The sequence below is a fragment of the Saccostrea echinata genome, unplaced genomic scaffold (assembly GCF_033153115.1).
Source record: "Saccostrea echinata isolate AGI-Se365-2 ecotype Australia unplaced genomic scaffold, CSIRO_AGI_Sech_v1 ptg000033l, whole genome shotgun sequence".
Taxonomy (NCBI): Eukaryota; Metazoa; Mollusca; class Bivalvia; order Ostreida; family Ostreidae; genus Saccostrea; species Saccostrea echinata.
This window is the reverse complement of record NW_026889782.1, coordinates 9,094,633-9,119,014: the sequence shown is the minus strand read 5'-3', so window position 1 is coordinate 9,119,014 and position 24,382 is coordinate 9,094,633. Positions and strand designations below refer to the sequence as shown.

At 32.6% G+C, this 24,382-nt stretch overlaps 1 protein-coding gene across 1 annotated transcript; it reads left to right on the top strand.

Annotated features, from left to right (window-relative positions):
- Positions 1-7,232: 7,232 nt before the first annotated feature.
- LOC133198974 (kelch-like protein 24) lies at positions 7,233-13,284 on the top strand. The gene is made up of 2 exons (XM_061334869.1): positions 7,233-7,400; positions 11,114-13,284. Exon 2 carries the CDS (start codon positions 11,155-11,157, stop codon positions 12,901-12,903), a length of 1,749 nt encoding a protein of 582 aa, XP_061190853.1. The 5' UTR covers positions 7,233-7,400; positions 11,114-11,154; the 3' UTR covers positions 12,904-13,284.
- Positions 13,285-24,382: the final 11,098 nt, after the last annotated feature.

Below are 24,382 nucleotides of genomic sequence, written 5' to 3'. Positions count from 1 at the left end.
TATTCCTTTGTGGTCGAATTTAAGTTTAAGGAACCGTTGGGTTGAATCATAATAATTATTTTCCGAGATGTGATGGATTAAAGAACCTGTGCCGGGCAATAACCACAATCACAATTACTATCTTGTTCTGAAGTTCTTGTATTCTAGCTTGTATTCTGCAGTTGAAAAACTCCAAGTATGGACTTGGTTAAGCATTTTCAAATAGTCCATTCAAAAATTTAAAGGGTACCGAGTAAAGCTTATTGCAAATGTGATGTAATTGTTTATTGACGTATGGCAAAAGTGAATCAAAAGAGATATCATATTTATTGTATGATCATGTCCATGCCTATGCCTATATGTACGTCTAGGTGTGTTGTTAAAAAGTCCCATCACATTCTCACTGGGGCATTGTGGGCTTGAAAGATTCACTACAGCATTTATGTAGTCGTTGAAACCATACGAAAAGGTATTGCCTAGTTTCCTGATCCAGTATTCTGGTTTTCTACGGAATGTAGTACTTAAAGTGTGATTATTAGTTGGATGGTTTATTTTTTCCCAAAATTCTAGCAATCATTGAATGGATAGAGTTGTCGGGCGAGTTGAAATGTTTATAAAGATGTTGATCAACCCCTTACCGTTATGTATTTCAAACCTATGCCTCGATATTCTTTTATTCTTATTTTCCATTATTTACATACTAAATTGTCTGCGGATTTTCCTTTTTTCTCCTATCATGACATGAAGCGCAAGACGGGTGTGACCGGTCGGAGGTGATGCTCAACCTCCATGGCACCTGATCACACCTTTTGGAGGTCCGTGTTTGCTCTGCTCCCGACAATTTTGCAGTAGAATTTTTTTTAATGTAAAACATGGCGTCTGAAAAGGAATTGTCAGAAAGATTTCTGATTGAATTCAAACAATCTTTTATCTTAGTAATATATATGATACATTGTTAATGTAGATATGATACATTGTTAATGTAGATATGATACATTGTTAATGTAGATATGATACATTGTTAATGTCCCAGAGAAGAATCCGAGGAGCATGAACCATTCTTTCAGAGTCTGTGCCCCTTATAGACTCTACAGATTTCTTTTATACTGGGTTTATAGACTCTACAGATTTCTTTTATACTGGGTGCCGTGTCAGCCAGTATGTAATCGGTTGCCTTTTCTATATTTAAAGTGAAATGTAAGCCGAGCAACATACCGACTTACCAAGCGAGTATCCTTGGGGACAGACTGTCCAACAGCAGAGAAAAATACTAGGTGGTAAGAATTTAAAAAAACAAGATATCGAACAGCGATCGATTTGAAAAGAAAACTACAAACGATACAAATCTTTGAAATGGGCATAACACGGACCCCTCAAAATTCCAATGGAATCAGTGCCCAGGAGGAGTAAGCATTTCCTTTCGACTGGCCACACCCGCCGTGAGCCTATGTATTGATCAGGTTCCAATGCACACAGGTAAAGAAAGCTTTAACTCGGAAATCATCCGAATATTTTTTTTGTGATAACCCTATGTAAGAGTTTAAGACACCTTCAATATCAAAATACATAAACTTTAAGTGTTATGTTGATAAGAAACCGCAAAATATTAAACAGAGTAGCAAATGTGTTAACTATACTTGTATTTTTGTATCCTACTTAACACTTTACGGAAAACTTTAAAAATGCTAAAGGTGAGGGCATGAGACTCTATAAACAATACTTGATGCATTCAAACACCAACTCAACATACAAAAATACTTGTATTAGCACTTGTCCTGTTTGAAGAATTGTATTGAAATTAATTTTGAATTAATGAAATTGCACCGATTCTGATGTTATTTCAAAATCTTTGTGGGCGATGCCTGTGGACAATATTATCTGAAAGAAAATCCCATTGAAAAGTGGTGTTTTCTGCAACTTTTTATGAAAAAAAACGGGAAAATGCACAAGTTTATGACGTCACAATTAGCATTTAGAAGGTCATGAGAGAAAAATGATTTGTATGATCTTTCTGCATGGAATTTCAATGATTCAAAAAGCATGGGTTTTAATTTTTTTTTTTTTTTTTACATCACTTTCATTTAAAAAAAAAACACAGGGCAAGATTTGTATTGAAACTGTACCTTGTTCTTTCAAAGGAACTACTCTAGATATTTTTATCCATCTTTCCATGCTCATACATATTGATGTATTCAATTTCAACAACATTTTTTGACCTTGACCTTTCCTTCCCTGTGACCACACTTTTCTCAAATTTGTGTTTAGCTCAGTTTCAAAAAGAATTTTTTTCAAGATATTTTTCATGTAAGCTTATGCACCGATACATTATTGGGTGAGATTTTAACAACTGTGTACATTTTTTACCTTTACCTTCAGAATGACCTTTGACTTTACTATTTATTGTGTATAAAACTCAATTTTAAAGAAACAATTCAAGATATTTTCACCAAACTTAATACACTTATATAAATTTTCATGTTGCATTACTAATGAATACTGGGAGGGGCATTAGTGTCCTATGGACATATTTCTAGCTTTTAGATAGATTTACTTATCTTTGTCATATCTGTGTTTAAATAAATAAGAGAATAATTCCCAATCCGAGGGACAATTATCTTGCACATATATAAACAAATCATTTTTTCTATGCGTAAACTCAATCACTTTCTTAAAGGGAAGAAAACTTACTGTATACTTATAGACATGAAACACAAAATGAGCCTTGGTCTGTACGGATGACGAGAGGCTACGTCTTATCAGATTTCAAACATCTGTAAGTTTTAAATGGCTTCTTCTACTTATATGCCCTTTTACTAAAGTATGGGTGCTAGAGGAGCAATAAATAATGCATGAGTCATGGAAAGATGTGACTGAGCTGTCAAATCTTTATACTTGTGTAATCATCTTTGTATTTGGTAGTACACTCTTTATGCAAATCAAGGCAAGTGTATCATATTCACAGTCAGGCAAACTGAAACATGGACCAACTTATGATAACCATTTTTAAATTAATTCATATATTTTAACCATTACTCCTGCTGTATAGCGTATGAAAAAGATACTATATGGGTTATAAATGTTGTGGAACGAGTTTGCAAAGAAAGCATTTTCTATATGTCTCTCTCATACTTTCCAAATTATGGCTTTCTCATATGTTTTATATCGTCAAAAATAACTCTTCTGCTTCCGGAGATTTACTCAAAGCTAAATCCTACCCAGGTGTGAGAGTATGTCTCCTTTTACTGATAATGGCAGTTATAAATGACTTCTTTCGGTTTCAATATGAGTCATGATATTTACAATCAGAAACAATTTATAAGCATTCGGAAAAGGATTCACTTTCTTAAATCTATCCCTTATGCAGCAAAAACTGTATGGGAAGGTTTGCAGGTAAAGAAAATAATTTAAACAATAAAATGCTTTCTTTGGTTGTTAGTATTTTCGAATTAATGTTTGCAGGTGTTGCAGAAAAAATACATAACCCGTGTAATTAGGTGCGGGTATTGCTGTCTTATAACAAGTCTTACTAGTTTTTCTTCGTCTCTCAAATTAATGATTTTGATGAGAAATTCATTTAAGCGTCTATTCCGTTTCATCCAAAATAGTTTATTTGTAGAAAGGGCTGAGCGAAAGAATAAAATAATTTAGGATGAATGTGTATTTAGCATCTAATTAATTAATTAATTAACAAAGTAGTATTCTATGAAAATTCTTTTTATTATTTCGACAACGAAGTACAGAATACGGTCTGTATGGCTCTGAGTTTTCCGTTGTGAACGATCGATATGCAATGTTAAAACATGATTGTGACGTAAACCTTTTGTTCATGTTGTCCATTCTATAGCTTATTGTTGAGCTAACTCCCCAAACAATCCATTAAGTTACCTGTAAGTGTCCATTCTTGTTGGAAAACTGTCCATTCTTTTAAGAATGGACAGTTTTTTCAAAAAGAATGCACAGTTAAAACAAACAGAATGGAGAGTTACAGGTAAACTTTGGAATGTGTTCAAGAGGGAAACAAAAACAAATACATTAAATACTTTTTAATTTACATCTAAATAACAAAAAGAACGGGGAGATCAAAGTTAATCCAGAACACAATGTCTGCACAGCATCCACTCGATTTTACTCTTTTAAATCCACAAATGTTGCACATTATTTCAATACTCAAAACTTAATTTTCAAAAAACTTGAATTCAATTGACACAAATTCACATTTGATTTAAATTTCGGAAAAATCATTCCCTTGAGGAGAATTCATTTTCAGATAGAAGTACGTCTAATATTAAATCCTCCACCCAGAAAACAGTTTGCACCATGAACACTACACTGCTGCAGTTAATATTTCGGTAGAAAATAAATAAAAATGAAACATTTCCAGATGTGATTTGAAAAACATTTCAGGTCGAAGATTGGTTCATGGCTAATCCAACACTGAACACAATTTGCATCTCACCATTACACTGCTGCAGTTAATATATCCTCAAAAATAGAATTCAAATAAAACATTTCCAGGTTTGATTTGAATTTGATCATCAGTATCTGTCGTCGAACTTCATTTTGGGGTCAAAATTTGGCTAATGTTTCTTTTACTCTTACTTTTCTGTTTCCAGATCCAAATATCACTAATTTTGTGCATATTTTGGTTTAGTAGGTTTTGATTCTGTCATATACTCTCTCCATCACAGGAAAACATGTATGCCTCTATAACGCAAACTGTAAACTGATTTTGAAGCATCACATACTTGTATAAATACTAGTATCCCACAAAATCCACCTGTAACTGTCCATTCTTAAGACAAAGACCTTTTGTTATTTGCATCTGGAAACACAATGCCTATTCAAATTGCTCTGCATCCCTAGCTTACCTGTGACTGTCCATTCTGTAAACAATGAATTTGTCATTGTATGTGTGCTACCTGTCATTTTGTACATTTTTTATTTAATTTTCAGAACAAAGAAAATCATGTTTTAAGTAGGAGGAAGGCCTCAAACTGTCCATTCTGTGAGAGAAAGAACTAATCTCGGGCCTACGGCCCTCGATTAGTTCTTTCTCTCACAGAATGGACAGTTTTCGGCCTTTCTCCTTTACTTAATTTCAAATTTACGCTTCAGTTGTTTTTCTGAAGAAAAATGAAAAAAGGAAAATACTGACTCATGGTAACAGTTTCAATGACACACTTTTGAAAAAAAAAAAAAACCAAACAAACATTGATATCAAGAATTTAAACCTAAGCAAACCATGTGTCAGGAATTGTTCTTATCTATATTTATCCTTTTCAGGAAGTTTTTTATAAATCGTCCTTGAAATTCACATACGAATGTGATATCAAAAGATCAAGATCTAACATAGTTCAATGTTAAGGGTTTCTTAAGTACTGACAGACTCAGAGTGTAAATCACTAGCCATTGAACGTACTGTCCTAGACGTTCTGTTCAATGGTTAGGATATTTGAACATATGTACCAGAATGATAATATATTTCCATTTAAATACATACATATATATATGCATTGAGTATCAAGAAATACTTGCAATACACAATGTTCTGAAAAAGATTTTTTGTAGTACAATGAAATTGCATGATTACAAGTTTCTGTATATTACAATAACATTTACATTTGAATACGCAATAAGGCAACCATCATATTTTCTTTTTTACAACTAGAAGTGATCATTTCTTATATAAGAAACTAAAAAAAAAATTTTAGAATTCATAAATCGTATCTGAATAATGTAAATTAAAACTGAAATGATTCATACATTTTTCAGTGAGTAGGAAATTAAGTATTAGTACTTGAACATTTATTTTCTTCACAATTCAGTACTGAAAATGTAGATACAGACTTTTATTCGTGCTTAGACAAGAACAGGAAATTAAATATCCTACTGAAGTACTATAGTACAATGAGACTTCTCTTTGTAGACGCACACTTCTAGCGATTGTTCGGACTTTGAGAATAAAAATATTGACTCACACAATAAAATGTGAGTGTCTAAAAATGTAATATAAGTTCATCGTTAGTGTGACCTTTAGTGGGCGGTGTCATATAAATAGGTTCGGCTTACGTCACCTCATTGTTGAAGATTTCAGGGGCATAGAGTTTTGGTCGGTCTGTCTGTTTATCTGTTTGTCTGCAAAAAACTTTAACCTTGCTTATCATTTTTTAGAGGTTGGTGCTACAGCTTTCATATTTCTCATGTGTATTCTTTCTTTGGGTACCAATTTCTGACCTCACGACCTTGACCTTGGAGTTTGTCTTAACTTTGAGTAACGTTAACCTTGGCTATAAATTTTGAAAGAATGGTGCTAGGGCATTCATATTCCACTCATGTATTCCTTGAAAAAGGACCTTTCATTTTTTGACCTCATGTCTTTGACCTGGGAGATTGACCTATTTTCGCAAACTTCAAACTTCGCCAAAACTTTTGAAAGATTGGTCCTAGGACTTTCATATTGCACTTGTGTATTCCTTGTTAGAAATCCTTCTTTAGGATAGCAATATTTCTGACCTTGACCTTGGAGTTCGACCTACTTTAGTAAAACTTTAACCTTAGGCATAACTTTTGAACGGATGGTTTCCATTTTTGATTTTGGTTCTAATACTTTTTAACGCATGAACTTGATCTTGCAGGGTGACCTACTTTTGAAAAAAAGTGGCTTACGGGGGTATAAGAGCTTCACACACACATTTTGTTTTCATATGGAAAAAAAAGCTGTTTTTTTAATGAATTAACCATGCACGTTATTCTTCAAATAATTGTCAAGTGGTTTATTTCACCTACACTGTAAATGTTGGATTGATCAAGGAAACAGTTATTGCCTCATCCAACTATGAACCTTCTAGCTTGCATTGTTTGATGTTGTAAGGAATGATGTTAATCAGTCCAGTGTATGATAAAGCATATATATAGGGACAGGATAAACCAGATAATATAAAGCTGTAATCTGATAAATGTCGAACATAGGACGAGGAAGAATTCACATTGAATATAATAAAAAAATACATACTAATGCGGAAAAGTAACTACTTAAAGCATCTTAGATACTCTTTTAATATGTTAAATATAAAATATATAGAACAAATACCGCGTCTGTGCAGTGCGTGACGTAAATGTACCGGGTGGTCGCGCCCTCATTGTGTTTAAACCTTAGTTAGGTCGCTGTAAATATTGATCAAATGCATACGTTTACATGCAGGGAAACTAGCAAGTTCGCTTTGAGGTGTTTGTTTCAAAACCGGAAGAAAGACGCTGTTTATGACTGTAATTACCCACACAGTTTAGAGTACTGAACTCTGAAACATAATTGCTGGAAGGTCATGTTTTCAATATACAATGTAGACCTAGTGCACCGTAATGTTTGTGACTGACATAAAACAAATCGTGACTGTGTTTTGTAAGGACTGTTCTTTGGAAGGGTAAGTGGTGCATTCTTATTTTTTTTTTAAACATGTACATACCAATATGTGGCATTTGGTGATATGTGTAAATATCCGTATTCAAAAGTGTTGATTTATAAGCGTAGAAGGAAAGTCGATTGTAAATGGTACCACCGGTCTAGCACTTCGTTATGAAAGGTTCTTGTCATAGATTTAACAGGTGCTCCGATCTATACGTGTGTTTATTACTAAAGTTAGAACATGTTTGATACTGCAAAAATATCCAAGGGATGTATCCTTGTTTTATAAATTCATCCTGTATGTAAACAAAAACTAATTAATTTATATAGATAGAATTTGCATTTTAACAATCAGAAAAGAAAGGCAGTTCAGAAAAATTGACATAATATTCAAAATTCGCCTAAGTTGCAACGTTAAAAAATTATTGGGGTGTATCAAGTTTTCTACTGGCTTTTTTTTTTTTTTAAATTAAATCTTCTTTCAGAAAGGTTAAAAGCAATAGGTATTGCGAAAGTAAGTGTTTCAATTTCATATCCCCGGTGCACGTATGTCACACTGTGATTATATTTTGCAATATAAAATGGATTTTCATTTTGAGAAGGGAATTGACTAAATTCACAATTTTTGATATAACACTCAAATAAACAATTAATAGAGCAAAAATATATGACTCTTGCATTATTGTTCACACGATAATACAAACATCGAAATTGGAGAATATGCAGCAAAACCAAAGTATCTCTTTAGGATTAGTCTAATTAAAAATTGAATGATGTCGCCAGGATGAAAAAAAAATCGATTCACTGAAATTGTTCTGTTGGACACTGTTAACGTGCTATTCTGTAAAGGTCGTTCTACGTTATAAAATAACATCGATAAAATTTGATCAATTCTTAGATATTGTACAAAGTCATGTAAAATAATGTCTAAATATATATTTTCTTAAGAATCACTAATTTACATTTCATTTTAAAGAACGCGCCTAGATTTGGTTACCTTGATTTCAGACTTGAATGTACTAGATAAAAATTTTTTTTTTTAAATTTAAATGCATGGCGAGATTAATGTCGCTATCACCATGGATACATGAATTTATATCTGCAAGATAATAAAATATGCTTAAAAATTGTCTTCTCAAGTCTCGCATTTAAAAAGCTTTCATTAAGAACATTCTTGATCAATAACGCAATAGTAGTATTAATATATATGTGAGTATTTTAAAATTATTCCATGTTAACCTCATCCCCAATGCAAACTCAAATTCCATATCTTCATTTGTGCCTTGATTGATCTGGGTTGGATTCAGGATACTTTCAAGAGGGGGGAGGGGGGGGGTTCACATCAACTGTAACAAATGTCAGACAAGAAAATTTTTTGACAAGCAAAAAGAAAAAAAAGGACCAACGTAAACAACTTACCCAAACCTGAAAGTCTATTTCGTGTGTGTGTGTGTGTGTGTGGGGGGGGGGGGGCAAATTACACTATCCTAAGTAAATTTTCTTCGGATACATGACTTTGCCTACCATTTAAAGAGGAGTCCGTGTTCCCTTTAAGGGGTCCAAGGTCATCCTTTTCGTTACATTTACATAGAAGTTTAAAAACTCTGAAAATGTTGGGGGGGGGGGGGTCCGAACCCTAGTACAGACCCCCCCCCCCTCTAGATTCGCCTTTGATCTTTTTTCTATTAGTGCACAACGGTATCCTAACCAGTAAGAATTTATAGTACAAAAAGCCTAAAGAATAATCATTTAATGTATAATTTATTTAAGTTTCTTTAAAAAAAGGATTTCCTTAAATGATGATGGTGTTCTTATTAATTCTTTTTCTTGTCTTATGCAAAATTATTCTACAATCAAATTAAATTCTTATTAATAAATATCATATTATTATAAACAAGAGGTCTAGAAAATACTTAAGACACGATTAAATCTAAGTATCTGTAAGCAGGTCAAGTTTCTTCATCCTGTGAATAATTCATGGTGAATTTTAACTCTTAAGAACTATACATGAAATCTACCGGCTTAATATATGAAAACATGTAAATATACTATTATAATAGGACCCTTTACACATGCACTAACCAAAAACTTTTTTTTTTTTTTTTTTTTTTTTTTTTTTTTTGACAGAAAAAAAATTTTAGTATAAAGGTGTAAATATTGAGTTCATGTATTTAAATTTCAGCAAAGTGTCTGCCATTTACCTCCAGGAAAAATTTCAAAGACAGCAAAATATTGATGAATACATATCACTGCTGTTTTCTGTTCAACCTCTTGTAAACCACTGAGTAAGAATTGATGAGACTTTCGACTTTCAATAATCTTTATAACATAGTACCATTTTGCAGCTCCTAATTTACATATTAGGGGTTTCCCATAGCAAAACATGGACTTTGCAGTTAACAGCTGGTTAAATGGGAGCGGGGGTATCATTTTGTGAGCTCAGTGCTCAAAGTACCTCTATTTAACCCGTGTTATGAATTCATAAACATTTCTATTCTGAAAAAGAAAATACACACGAATGCACATATTCACCCCAAACCGTAATTCCAGGGGAAAAAAGTTGTCTCTGACGACCAAATTTTTAAGAAATCAAAGTCGTTCTTTATCATTTACCATTTATGTATTATTCAAGCTCTATAGAGATGACTATTAAGCAATTTAAATGCATTCAGTATGTACATGTATATAATTTGCATTACCATTTTCATTTTTTCATATAGTTTGTACTCTGTTGAATGTGCTGTTCTCTTTAATTAATAGCAACACCCGTATATTATTCGTGTTTACCTTTAATTACTACCTCATTTTGCAGGAAATTCCACGCTGTTTGTAATCAATAGCGACCGTAAAGGCTTTCGTCTTAGTCAAAACTTTATCGTTAATTGTCAAAAGGATGCACTGTTTCAAGTCAGTATCTGGCGGAAAAAGATAATATTCATATATGTCTATAACTAATATGCGTGTCTTTAATAACATTGCTTCAATCAAGAAGTACGATATTTATGCAATTTTTTCAAGGACAGATTATATAGAAAGACGTAAAATGATACGACTTGAGTCATAAAATGAAATTGCTTTGAACGTTTCCCCATGCAGTATTTTTGCATTTATTAATCCACAAATTTCTCTGAGACAGAAAAAAAAACCCACACAAACTATTCATCGTATGAAAAAAAACAGGTAAACATCGTCACTGGATTGGATTGAGACTATTTTCATTGATGATAGAAGTTCTAATAAAAATATGCCTAACTCTTAATGTTGTAAAATGAAACCTTTACTTCTACAAAGAAACGTTTCATACCTTCTTTCGAGACTATTTCTCCTCTGATATGAAATTATTTAGGAATCATCTCATATGATATATTCATATCGTTGTAAAATGCATATCGTTTCCCGAAACTAGTATGAAATATTTTGTTTAAGACCTGTAACATTGATTTCAATGGTATTTCCTTCCTCAAAAGAGCAATGTCAAAAAGATTTAAAAGCTATACTTAAAATCTAAAATCAAATTTAAAAAAAAATCGGTTAAAACTCTGAAATACGATATGGTTTCCCTTTTAGAATTCTACTCCGTCCAATTGCATTTCATTGATGTATCATTTTAGCAGTCTTTACCATGACGTAATTTTCAAATACAGTTCTTTCCAAAAGTGCCCCTCCTCAAAAACCATTTTAGAGTATACGGAACTTTAATTTAAACATAAATATTCATAATATCCGTTTTAGATTTGAGGTTTAAAACCAGGCTGCAAAACTGAATCTTTGAGATGTCAGGAAAATTCGACATGAGGGAGGACTACGTAAACACATTTTTTAGCGGACTGAAAAGATTGTGGATTAATGGCGACCACACCGACGTCACAATACAAGTTCAGAAAGAGACATTCCATTGCCATAAGACGGTCTTGGCTACTATGTCTTCATATTTTGATTCAATGTTTGGCTCTGGGATGCGGGAATGTGTAACTGGGACCGTTAACATTGAAGACATGAATCCATCTGCTTTCAAGAAGGCTCTGGATTTTATCTATACTGGAGAAATAGACCTGGACGTGGAGTCTGCAATCACTCTATTGCATACATCAGCTTTTCTTCAGATAAAATCGCTGCAAAAGCTTTGCGAGACCTACCTTAAGCCGCATGTAAATGTTGAGAATTGCATTCATTTGTGGAAAGTTTCAGTACTTCACAATTGCCATACTATCAGAGCTACAGCTTTCCGTAAAATTCTTGACGCCTTTTCAGAAATCTCCAAGTCGGAAGAATTTTACCGATTAGATGAAAAAGAGATTCTGGAAATCATAAGCCAAGAGAATTTGAATATATCTTCTGAAGAGGACCTTTGTGCTATTATTTTTGATTGGTTGACCCAGAATAATAACAAGGGTAATATTGTGAAACTCTTGCAAGAAGTGAGATTAGCATTTGTGAGGCCTGAATTTCTTGTCAAAATAGAACTAAAGCCAGAAATCAAAGAAAACCCAGAGTGTTTAGAAATTATCAACTACGTAAAGTACTATCATCTCCTTCCGGCGAGACAACACGAAATGGCAAACAAAGCAATGCGCCTGCGTGCAACGTCACGACAAGAAAACGTCATAGTCGTCTTGGGAGGATGTGAGGCAACGAAACCGCCATATACGAGAACAACGTCCACGTACTGCTACAGTTTCCACCAGCAAACGTGGTTTAAATTAGCTCCCCTTCCTTACGATCCAGGAATTGAGTTTGCTGCAGTTACGTATCATAATGATATTTACATCACAGGTGGAGGAATGAAACAAAACAGCTTCCTGTGGTATAATGTCACTCAGAACGTGTGGTCGGAGTTACCGTCCTTGATAAACGGCCGTCGTAGACATGCCAGTGTTGCTGTAACCGACGCGATTTACGTTTTAGGGGGATATGATAGCGATGGAGGGGCGGGAAATCAAATGCTTAAGAGTGTGGAAAAGTTCATTATTTCAGAACGCCGCTGGGAACAAGATGGAGAGCTTGTCCTCGCTTTGAGCTGTTTTGCTGCCATTGTCCGAAATGATAAAATATACACATTTGGTGGTGAGGAAAATACCAGAACAGATACCTCCGCCATTCAGTGCTACGATATGAAAACAAAAACAAGCGTTCTCTTGACCGTTAAAATTCCGATGGCTTGTAAGTTGACAAGATCTTGTGTTTTCAATGATCGAATGATTCTCATCATTTACGATGGGCGTATCATCGAATATTTTGAGGAAACGGAAACTTCCAAGGCTTCCTGCAAATTTGTTACACGTTTCGATCATTTTCAGAGAACTCATTTTGGAGTTGTTGAACACAATGGGAATGTTGTGATCGTAGGAGGTGTGATCGAGAATAAAAAACCTTGTAAAGATTTCTTGCAGTTCGACTCGAACTCGATGAAATGTTCAGTATTAGACGACGTCTTATTCACTCCCCGATTGGTCGATGGTTGTGTAAAAATTAACATAGCTAAGGATCATTTAGTGCCATTGAATGTTGATTCTTCCTGCTAGATTTTACAAGTGATTACAATGTAATTCGATTGATCATTTTTATGCTTAATGGTATTTGCAATTAATCTGTTCTGTTATCAAAACTCATTAAAATCGAATTTTACTGATAAAAGTCGCTACAGTGGGATTGTTAAGTATTCCTATGGATAAAGACAGTGAAATTTCAAATTACTTATTAAAAACATCCAAAAACAGTAAAGGTGATGTTCTTTTCTTTGAAACTTGAATTTGAAATGATAAAAAAGAAACTTTGCAGATGTTGTTTTACCAAATTGTTAAACTTCCTGATGTACAGCTGTTTGCATGCGCAGTTTCTTCAACGACGCATTCCATGATGTCGTTTTGAATTAAAAGTTTTAAAATAAAATTTTATACAATGAGTCTAAACTTTTTTTTTGATTTTCTCCCGATTAAATAAAAAACTATGTAAAAATGCTTGAACGCAGAAATATCCTGATATACATGTACTTTGGTATGTATTGGTAGAGATGTAACATTGAAGACAGAAATTCGATTTTTTTTGTATTTAGTATCAAAGAGAGAGAGAGAAGAAGAAGAAGAGAGAGATAGTTTCCTGCATCAACTTTTGCAAGCGACGATTCGTAGTCTAAGTACAGGAAAATCTCTGGCTTTAACACAATCGCATTTTTTATTCTCTAAGACATGGCATAAATAAAAAGATTCATAATGCAGGGAAAATAAATTCTACATTGCATCTTGTTTATGACAAAAGAAAACAAATCGAATCAGGAAATTTTAATTTTACGTAATAGCGATGAAAATACACAGGTATTTCTGAAAGAATAGTATTCGTTACAGTAATAAAATAAAATCATAGCTCAATGTTTCTGTAGATCTAAAAATGTTTTGATAACATCAGAAATGCACTAACTTCCCTAATAACCGGTCACGGTAGCCTAGTGGCAGGGCGCTCCCTTCGTGATCGGGAAACCCGGGTTCAATTCTCGTTCTCTGCACCGCGTCAAACCTAACACATACACTGTAAACATAGGTAGTGACTGTTCCTTCGTCAAGCGCCCGGTATTAGAAGTGAAAGTCACGGGTCATGGTAGGCGATGGCACGATAGAAATGCTCAATGGCCCTTAGTGCCGAGTATAGGTCTAAATTTGAAGCCCTTCACCGGTATACAGTGACATCTCTATATAAGTGAAAAATTCTTGAATGGGATGTTAAACAACAAATCTATCAATCTAACTTCCCTAATGTATTGTTCATACTGTGTTACAATAAGCATATAAAATACAACAATAAAAGAAAAATTTCTCTATCAATTTTATTTCTCATAATTTAATATTTATAAAAGGATCAGTTTTATTTTATGATTATGACGTAAAATATTCTTGTAATCCTTCCCTCCATGAGTCTTGTGTCTCCCCTTGTAAACCTTCCCAGATGTTGTTTTCTTGCCACCATAATGTGATCTAGCCCGTGCTGTCATAAATCTCCTTTTCACCATATTCCTGTATGGGGTTATAGGCACATGCTTATATAAATGCAATTTCCTCCTTCTCCCAGTTTTTCGATTTTTACGTGTATGAGTTGTCTTCTTTCTCTCATTTCTAGACCTTTTCAGTTTCTTCCAAAATCTTTTTATAAACCTCTTTCTGGACATAGTTTGATGTAAATGTTGCTTTTTCAAGGTTTTCCTTTTCGGAGAATTGGATAACCTCCTTTTATCTTTTATCCTCTTTAGGAATCGCTTCATTGCGATATATCTTGCTTTGCTGGTTCCTCCAGATGCCTTTTTATTTATTTGTGGTCGTTTGAACGGTATCTTTGATTGTTTATACCTCTTATGATCTAAAATCTTATTTCTCAGTACCTCAGGAATTCTTTCATATCGGTACTTTGGTGATCTTATTTGGTAAATGATATTTCCAACGCCTTGTTGTGGTTTAAACATACCCACTGGCTTTCCAAATATGTTTCTGTAAGTACTGAGATTCCTCCTGCTTTTCAATTTCCTTAGGTTGGCGAGTCTCATTGTATTGTGTTTGTTTAGGTTATTCAGTAACCGTTTCATAGCTAGATATCTTTCTTTACTTAAAATCATAGGTGTTTTCTTGTATACGTTTCTCTGTTTCAGCGGCATTATTATATGTTTGTACTTGTTTCCTCCTTTATTAAGTTTTCTAATATAATTTTTCGTGAATAGATATTTTTCTTTACTTGAAACTCCGGGTGTACTGTTGTATAAGGCTTTCTGTTTGAATGGTATCAATCTGTGTCCATAAGTCACATGGTATATCCTTCTCTTCGGCATCCTTGGCATGCTTCCATATCTGCATTCTGGATTGCTTATTTTGTGTAAGACATCTTTCATGATTCCCTTTGGTTTTAAAGCTCCTCGGAAGTACCTTACTTTGTAATATCCCTTGTATACCCCGGCATAATATTGCCCATTTGACCTTCCAAAGACCGTGCCCTTATATAGGTCCTTCCTTCCTGTATATTTCCCAGTGACCATATTTCCCTCCAACTTTTTGTGGAAGTTTCCAGACATTTTCTTTGACCAGTATTTCTCCCTAAATACCCCTCCTTTGATCCGCCCCTGAATTTCTCCATGATTTTCCTTTGATTTCCCGGAGTAAGGTATTGCTCTATCCAAATTGTTGTAAAAAGATTGGTCATGCCCTCCTACTAATGACCCGGGATTTATCAGCACATATTTTGCAGGGAAAATGGCGGGAGCAATGCGATTCTTTGAAAAAGTGCAAAGGTAGAAATAATTGTACAAATCTAAATGTTAAAGATAAAGCACGCGCCATTTTATCAAAATAAGTGTGGTCACAAATTTTAAAGTTTTCATTACTTGTTTGCATAAATTGAATAACAAACTAAATCACTAAAACTTCCTTAAAGCTTGATAAACAACCGTGTCAAATTAGAGGAAGATTTGTTTTACATGGAAAACATCTGATGCCTTTTGATAAACATTAAAAATGATAAATATAAACTTACCAGATCACCATCTGTAGGAAAAGTATCAGAAAAAGAGGATTAAGAGAATTCTTTGTGTATAATAATTTTCAAGTTATACACTGTACGTGTAATCATTTTTTTTTTAAATTCAGAACTCTGAATTCAATTTTTAGAAATTATTGATCATCATGACATATTGCTTTGTACATGTAAGAAGCAAAACGACTTGAAAAAAAGAAAATGCTTTCTTTTTCTTAGATTTTTGCTAGATGATAATGATGTCTCGATAAGTTATTCAGAACCTGGATACTTACATGCAAAGTTTGCAACATTGCAAACAAAAGCTGGGAGAAAAAATAAGGCAAGTGTTCTAGCCATGGCCAATGTTTAAGTGGATGTCCTTGGACGCTAGGAAAAGCTGGCACTGCCCGTACCTGTTCAGTGAGTGTTCTCTACAAATGAATGACCGATCAGACAGTTAATATAACAAGGAGAGGGAGGTACAGAAAAATGTTCTAACATTGATATATGTATATGTTACTGGTATATCCAATACCTGCATCTTGAAGCAAGAAAAAAAGAAAGATTATTATAAAGTGTCTACTTTCAAACCTTTTTAACTTAACACGACAATTCTTATTTTCTATCCACAAAAATTGCTACTATATTTTTGGATTTCTTATATAATAACACTTACAAATTTTAAAGCACAAATTACATCATTTATATACCGTCTGAGATGTTAAAGAACACTCAGAATATGATATAATAGAAATAATAAAAAATAAAAAAAAAAACAAACAAGAACTTTTTGGGGGCATAATGGGAACCTGCATACTTTGTAGTGGATTTCCGGAAGAAAGAAATTATTCCAGGCCTGTTTTTACATAATGTTTCTTTATTTGGGTTTTATTTTGAGAGCTCACACTATATTCTTTTTTTCAGAAAAATGCAAAAAATAAGAACAATTTATAGATGTGAATGTCCCAACATAAAATCTGCAAGTTAACAAACACTTTATTTTTCCTTGGGCCAAAACTGATTGTGTCTCAGTCAATGCAAGAATGAACCAATTATTTACGGTGTGACTAAAGTGTAATTAATTTCCATTGATTGTAATGTCATTAGTCATTTTTGCATTTTTTATATACATTGATTTAAATGAAATATAGAAATAACGAACAGTATTCAAGCTCAAAAGTCTATTCAAACAATACAAATCAGGAGCAGAGCAAGCATGGACGTCTAAAACATCAGAGGTGGGATCAGGTGCCATGGAGGAGTGAGCATCCTCTGCCGACCGGTCACATTTGCCATGTGCTTCTTGTCATGGTCGGGAAAAACGGTAAAATCAGTAGACAATTCAGTGTGTAAATAATGGCCTAACAATTAGTATGAAAAACGTCAGTCAGCATTTGATTTAATGATAGATTGTATTTGTTGACAAAGTCATTGTATCGACCAAAGAACTTGCAAAATGATGACTTTAACGAGACTGTTGATGTATGTGTGCATGTGCGTGTGTATGTAATTTGCTTTAATATTGTCAGATACAATAAAGAGTAGAGCATAACACTGGACTCTCTGTTGTACCAACATTTTGATGTACAAAGGTCGGATTTACTATGAGGTACTGTAAATGTATATTTGGCGGAAATTGATTTTCTAACAAATAAGCATAGATTTAATTTGAAGCATTTCTGAATGTTTATATTAATAATGCATATACTAGGAATATTTAGCTATGTACTTATATATGCGGAAATTTCTCACCACCAAAGAGGCTAAAAAATAATTCACATCCAATTGTAAAAGCTTTACAGTAAATCACTCATAGAAGAACGATGCATTATGGAACGTGTTTCTACTTTAAAACACAATGCAAAATACCATAAGATTTCTAAGTACATGCATATGAAGTTCGTTATGAATTAGAGCCAGAAAATGTTTATTTAAAAGGGTAAATACTATTTATTTCAATGCGAAGTATTCCACAATGGAAACCCTAGTCAGACCCTCTAAATATAAAACCTACATGTATATGACCTTATTTGTCCTCCCTCCAAGATGATTTGACTTACTAAATCTTAACTAACGTAGAAGCATTAAATTCATCGATTCACAGATTGTCTTTACTCCTTCCTTGGGGCGTAGTTTCGTGGGTAACTAGTCTGCAATTCATTGAACTGATACGATGGGAAATTATGTCTTAAAAAGTGATTAGAAGTTGTATAGATATTTAAGGGAAAAGAAACAAAAAAAAAAAAAAAAAAAAAAAGGCAAAAAAAAAGACAAAAACAAAATTTTAAAAAAATCGAATTTTTGAAAATCATAAAAAATACACAATATCGTAATATTTTGGGAATTTGGTTTTGATTTTAGGTATTTGCATTGTTATAACCAAAATAAATCTAAAAATATATACCAATCCGTGCATCAACTCTAGATTGTAGCAGTTGTACGAAAAGCTGAATTCCAGACCAGGAGCAAATCAAAATACAATCAAATTAGAATCTGCATTACCTTTAATGCTTTAATGCCAGTTTTACTTATCGTTATTCTTTTTTTTTTTGAGAAGAGGAATTTTATTGATTTTTTCCCTATATATTTCTGTAAATAAATGTTGATCTCCTCTTGTGACCCAATCCCAGCCCTATGGACTGTGATTTGAACGAACTCCCGTCTACAATACACAGAGACGCTTACATATCATATTTTTATAAGGTCACGTTCTGCTCAAACGAACATAACAAACAGTGATTTATCTCAAAGGCCCACACAATACAAATCTGTGAACAAGGCATAAAACACGGACCCCTGAAACTTCCCAAGGGAGGATCAGGTGTACAGAAGGATTAAGTATACAGTACCCTGTCGAGCGGTCACACCCGCAGTGATTCTAAGTAATGTTGAGTAATCAAATTTAGTATAAAGTGCAAAGGCCTAGCATTTGGTATAAAATGTTTTAGTCAAAATACGACCTATTGATAGGCTGTATTTGCTACCAAGGTTATTATAAAGACCATAGAATTTATGAAATGCTGACTTTAAGATTAAAAAGGGAAACATTGAAAGTAATATCATTTACATATATCTATGTAAAACTTTGCCCCCGATTATGATTCATACTAGTCAAGGGGACTTTCACAAAATAGATTCTACACGTCCTATAGAAGATGAAACTTCCGAAATGTTTGTCATTTACTGCCTCAGTGAGATTTTAGAATTTGAATCCCCATTATCTAAAATGGTTCAAGACCAATTTCGTTAGAATCAGTTTATTTGTACTGGAGAAGACGTTTGCTAACAAAACATTTTGATAGACAACACAAAAGAAAAAAATCTCGAGCCATTAGCTAACAAATGTTTTATAACAAACACTGGAATTTGTGTCCTGATATGCAATAGAGAAGTTGTAAATATTAATTCAAGTAAATTAGAATTATCCATTTATAGAAACCCAAAAAGGTATAATAATGTTTTTGCCAGACACCCCAAAGGTATACCAAAAGAGTATTCACCCTTTTAAGTTGTGTTTGAACATGCATTTAATAATTTATTATGCCTAGGATTCTAAGTTTTATTGTCTATCCTCTTTAACAGACAAATATTCACGTACCTGTCCATATTGTTTACATTAATATCTTATGGTACCCTAGTCTTTAAGGCCGTCTTGAATTATGTACATGCTGTTTCATACTGTTCTTTTTTCCATTTTAATAAAGATTAAAGTTAGTAACGTAGTTGAAGTTAAAAGTAGAAAATATTAATTAATACCACTATGGTATTATTTTCAACAACAGGTACGAGGTCTAATGCCATTTCATGGGTTAAAAATAAATTCTGTGAGATATTCTTCAATATGCTTCAAACTTGTGAATTCGTTTAATATCTCAATATAAATTCTGAATTCAGTCAATTTCTTCTATAGCCATAACTTCACAAATGTATTTTCAAATGAACACACTTCAAGGTAATTAAATATGAAATTCGAATGTATTACGTTATCTCCTAATTTAATGTCTAAGACAACTACACTCCTCTATTTCCCTAAAAGTTTCACAGTGATAACCAAATGTACTATCTGATATTTTGAAAGAAAAAAAAAGTTTTTTTTTTAAAATACATAATTTATTTTTTAATACATAACCATTCATATAACACAAACATATAACATCCTGTGGGAATAGCAAACCCAATTTTTTTATCTAGCAGTTCTTGTCCAATTTCTTTTTCTTAGGATATCCTTTCTTAAACTTTCCAGGCCCTCTGCGTTTCTTTCCCGCAATGTACTTTCTCGGTCCCCTGTATTTCCCTCCATACCCTCTTCGGCGGTTTTTCTTGTTTCTGTATCTTCCCTTTCCACGTCCTCGACGTTTTTTAAGACCTCTATGTTTTCCATATCTCCTTCTTTTTCCAAAACTGTACTTTCCCCTACCCCTGCGAAATTTCTTCAATCCACGATATTTTCCTAATCCAATCTTTGTTCCAAAGTTGTATCTGCCTTTTGCTTTTCCACGGAATATTTTCAATCCGCGGTATTTTCCATGACCTCTTTTTCTTCCGAATCTGTATTTGCCCCTCACTTTTACTCGGAATTTCCGAAGACCACGGAATTTTCCGGGATAGTGCACGTGTAGGTGTCGGCGTGGGTACCCGCGTTTGAATAGGAATCCGTGCAAGTTGTGACGCAGAGGTTGCTGATGTTTTACTCCATTGTTTTTGTAAGTCTATTGTAAGGTCAAAGAAAAAAATCAATTCTTATTTTCATATACTGTATTTTGCTTTCTAAAAAAACAATACACTTTTTAAGAATTTTTAAATTAAAGTAAAGATAAAAGAAATCTTATAGAAATCAGAAATCTCATTAAAAAGTAAAATATTTTTACTACTTACAGATGCGTATCCTTAAAACGAAATAAAATAAATACATGATATAGATGCAATAAAAAGCAATAAAAAATATACAACTGAAAAACACAACGCAAACATGCAAAACAATGCATTCTAAATAATGATTTTGTTCACATTGATACATTTTTTCAATCAACGCACTTAAGTAATTCTTTTTTTCAATTTCATGACAGGAAACTAATAACAAAAAAGAAAGAAGAAAAAAATCAAGAATCAGGGAAAAGTCATACTGTGTTTTACATTTTTGAGTGTCTGTCTATCTGACTATCTTTTCCTCTGTTTGTCACAAATCCAGTGTTGGAGAATACTTTCAAACCCTGATTTCTGATTGTTATAAGAGAACCTACCACATTTTGCTTCAGCGGGAAACAGCACTATAGCACAAAGTGCTACAAATGCTGATAGCACAATAAGTCGACCGATGTGCTTGGACATCATTGTTTAGAATCAGTTGGGAACCTGCCTTATTTTATTTATATACTAATTTTAAAAGTGCTTAGCTTGTAATTGTTTTATGAAGCATCAGCAATATAGAGACATCAAAGGCGAGGCCCACTTGGGGGTCTGTGTTTAAATGGCAACACTTATTTTTAACGACCTTGCTCAATCTATCTGTTAGATAAGATTTATTAAGGTTTAAAATTTGATAAAAAAAAATATAAAGAAATTAAAAAAAAAACAGTTTATATAAAAAACAAGAATTAGATCTATTATTCCTTTTTAAACCTGTGGCTGGCCTCTTTGTCAATATGCAACACATCAGCTGGGAACAATCAAATGATTTGTATCACTAATCTCCTTTTTGTTTTTTATACATGACTTTCTTAGTATACACCTGCTGTTGCTTGAGAATACTATTTTCACATGTAATCAAACAAAACTGGAGATTGTTTATTCCCCCCGGAATACACAAAGTGTAATGACAAAATACACTGTACTTCTAAAATAATTAAATAATAGAATAATATACATAATTTAAACAGTGAAAGGTAACTAAGGATGTGCTGTGTAGCATGCGAACTGCTCGTCACCAAACTATTTGGAAATGTACCAAGTTATCGACATTAAAATTGATCTTTATTCTAATTTTCAAATGTTTGTGTTCATCTTTAAACTTGGAAAGATGAGTTTTTCATATTTTCATGCGTATTGTCTATCAATAGACCTTTTATAAAACAATAAACTTAAAGATTTAATCTTGAACATTCAACTTCCTTGAGAAAAGAAATATATCCTTCCTCGAACCATCAAAGATCAGGTTTGTGATATTTAAAAAATCTTAAAGTCGTTTTATAAAGTCGAACTTGTTCTCACTTTGTGATTTATATTACCTAAAGCAGTCTTGACTTTTTTGAGAGATAATTGAATAAGCAATACCTATAGAAATGTTTTCCTTGTCACAATATATTTTAGATTTTATATAATCACAAAACAGCTGCTCTCCTCCAAATTGACAATACATTTCCTATAAATATTTCTACATATTCGAGTTTTTCAACGTAGATGTACTTTTTAAGTATTGCGATTAAAAACTTGTAAAATTTGGCATTTTTTAAAACTATATTTTATGTTTTAAACTATGTGTGAAATGTAAAACATAAATTCACATGCTATGATAAACAATTCTTTAAGGGGAACATGGTCAACTTGAGTTTTTCTTTATCTATTTTTTTTGTTATTTGTTTTGGTAACAAACAATAAGCCTGCAACATGAATAATGGGACAATTGATATAATCTTTTAGACCTTTAAAAAAGATCAAATATTTATCTAATATTTAATTCTTCAACTGAAAGGAAGGTGAACGACCAAAGTCTTTTTATTCCTTTTTCTGTGTGTCTGTGTGTGTATGTCTGTGTGTGTATGTTATGGAAGTTTATTACAGAACAAAGAAAAAATAACCTTAAAATATTTTACTAAAAATACAATTTAAAAATTAAGTTTTAATGTGCCTTGTATACCTGTAAAAAAGGGGGTATAGACTTATGTTATATAAAGAGAACAGAATAACATACATAACACTTCAGATATAATTGATACAGTGTTTCAGAAATAAGTAGAACCCGGTATATACATATAAAATGTTTGAAATAATTGTAATTCTAAGTGTTCATTGACATTTAAGTGTTTTAAAGTAGATCCTAAGGAAATACTCTTTTATAAAGTATATAGGTTTGGATCATTGTATTGCCCATTTGTTATTGCTATTATTCTATTTTCGGACTTTGTTTAGAATTTACGGACCTGGCTCCAGGGCCATAAAACTTAGACGAGCTCACTATTGATCTCAGTCTCAGTATTATAGATGGACGTTAAACAACAAACACACAAACAAACAAAAACAATAATTTTGTGGAAAAGTGCGATTGAGATCAAAATTGAACTCACAAAGTTTTATGGCCAGGGAGCCTGCTCTATCAGACTGGCTAGCGTGATCTTTAAGTAAAAAATACTTCATTAGGATGAAAGTAGTGAAACATCCTATACTATGAAATAACGCGTCTTAAATATTTTAAAATGTTTTTGTATGTATATTCAAGTAAAAATAAAATGTAAAATATATTATCAGCTTCAAATTTCCTATTTCGTATCAAGATGATGATATAGGACACTTGTACACTTGTTAGACCCCGTGTTCCTACCAAAAACCTACGGGAATAGGCATTCTGATGCCGCTGTAGCCACCATCCGGAATGATTACCTATAGAACTTTGGTTTTGTGACTCTATTCAAAGTTCTAAAAAATATCTTTAAACTTATTTTATAATTCATAACTTTCTATACCAATTATATTTTGTAAAAATCGTTTTATTTACTGCTTCAATTTAAAGCAAATTGTCTAATCAAATTATATTTTAAGTGACGCGCTTTAGATTATTTTAAATTAATCATGCTCTGTATAAAAACTGTAAAATAAAAAAGTCAAAAAATAAAAAAAAATAAGTAAAAGAATTTTTACATCGAGATAAGGCGAAAAAATAGTTTGAAGGATGATCGTTTTAAGTAAAAAAAAAAAATGCAAAAACGTCTTCTAAAAATTAAATATTAAAGAGACATTACTTTTGTTCTAACTGATAAAATGCCTTTGCTATTGAAAACTGAACATGATCGAACAAGTAAATAAAAAAATCAATAAATGTCAGATTTTTTATATAAAAAAATATGAATTTATTTTTTCAATCAGAATTCTAACCTTTTGGACTTAGCTGTTTTTTTTTATTTTTATGGAAGAGCTTTTATCATTTCTTACAAACATAAGACTTGAAACGATGTACATGTAATAAACTAGCTTTTCTTTTTATTAAACAATTTTTTTCTGATTATCAATTCTAAACATTTTTCTTGAAAGAGTCAAGCTCTAAATTCATTCTTATGTTTTACCGGACGATGTAGGCAAAGGTTATTACTTCAATAAACGTAACAGCAGCGTCTATTTCGTTACAGTTTGGCTACTAATTTTTAAGCTAAGAATGTTTTATTTAGTTTCAATAATACGGAACACTCTATTAAGAAGGTTCATCGGGAAACAATATTGTCATCTATAAAATTACTACATTTACTTAGTTTTCACACTTTTGGCATTGATTTAAGCAGGACAGAGTTTCCATACCTTATAAATCAG

Coding starts and splice junctions, on each gene's coding strand:
- LOC133198974 (XM_061334869.1), top strand. CDS start 11,155: ATGTCAGGAAAATTCGACATGAGGGAGGACTACGTAAACACATTTTTT.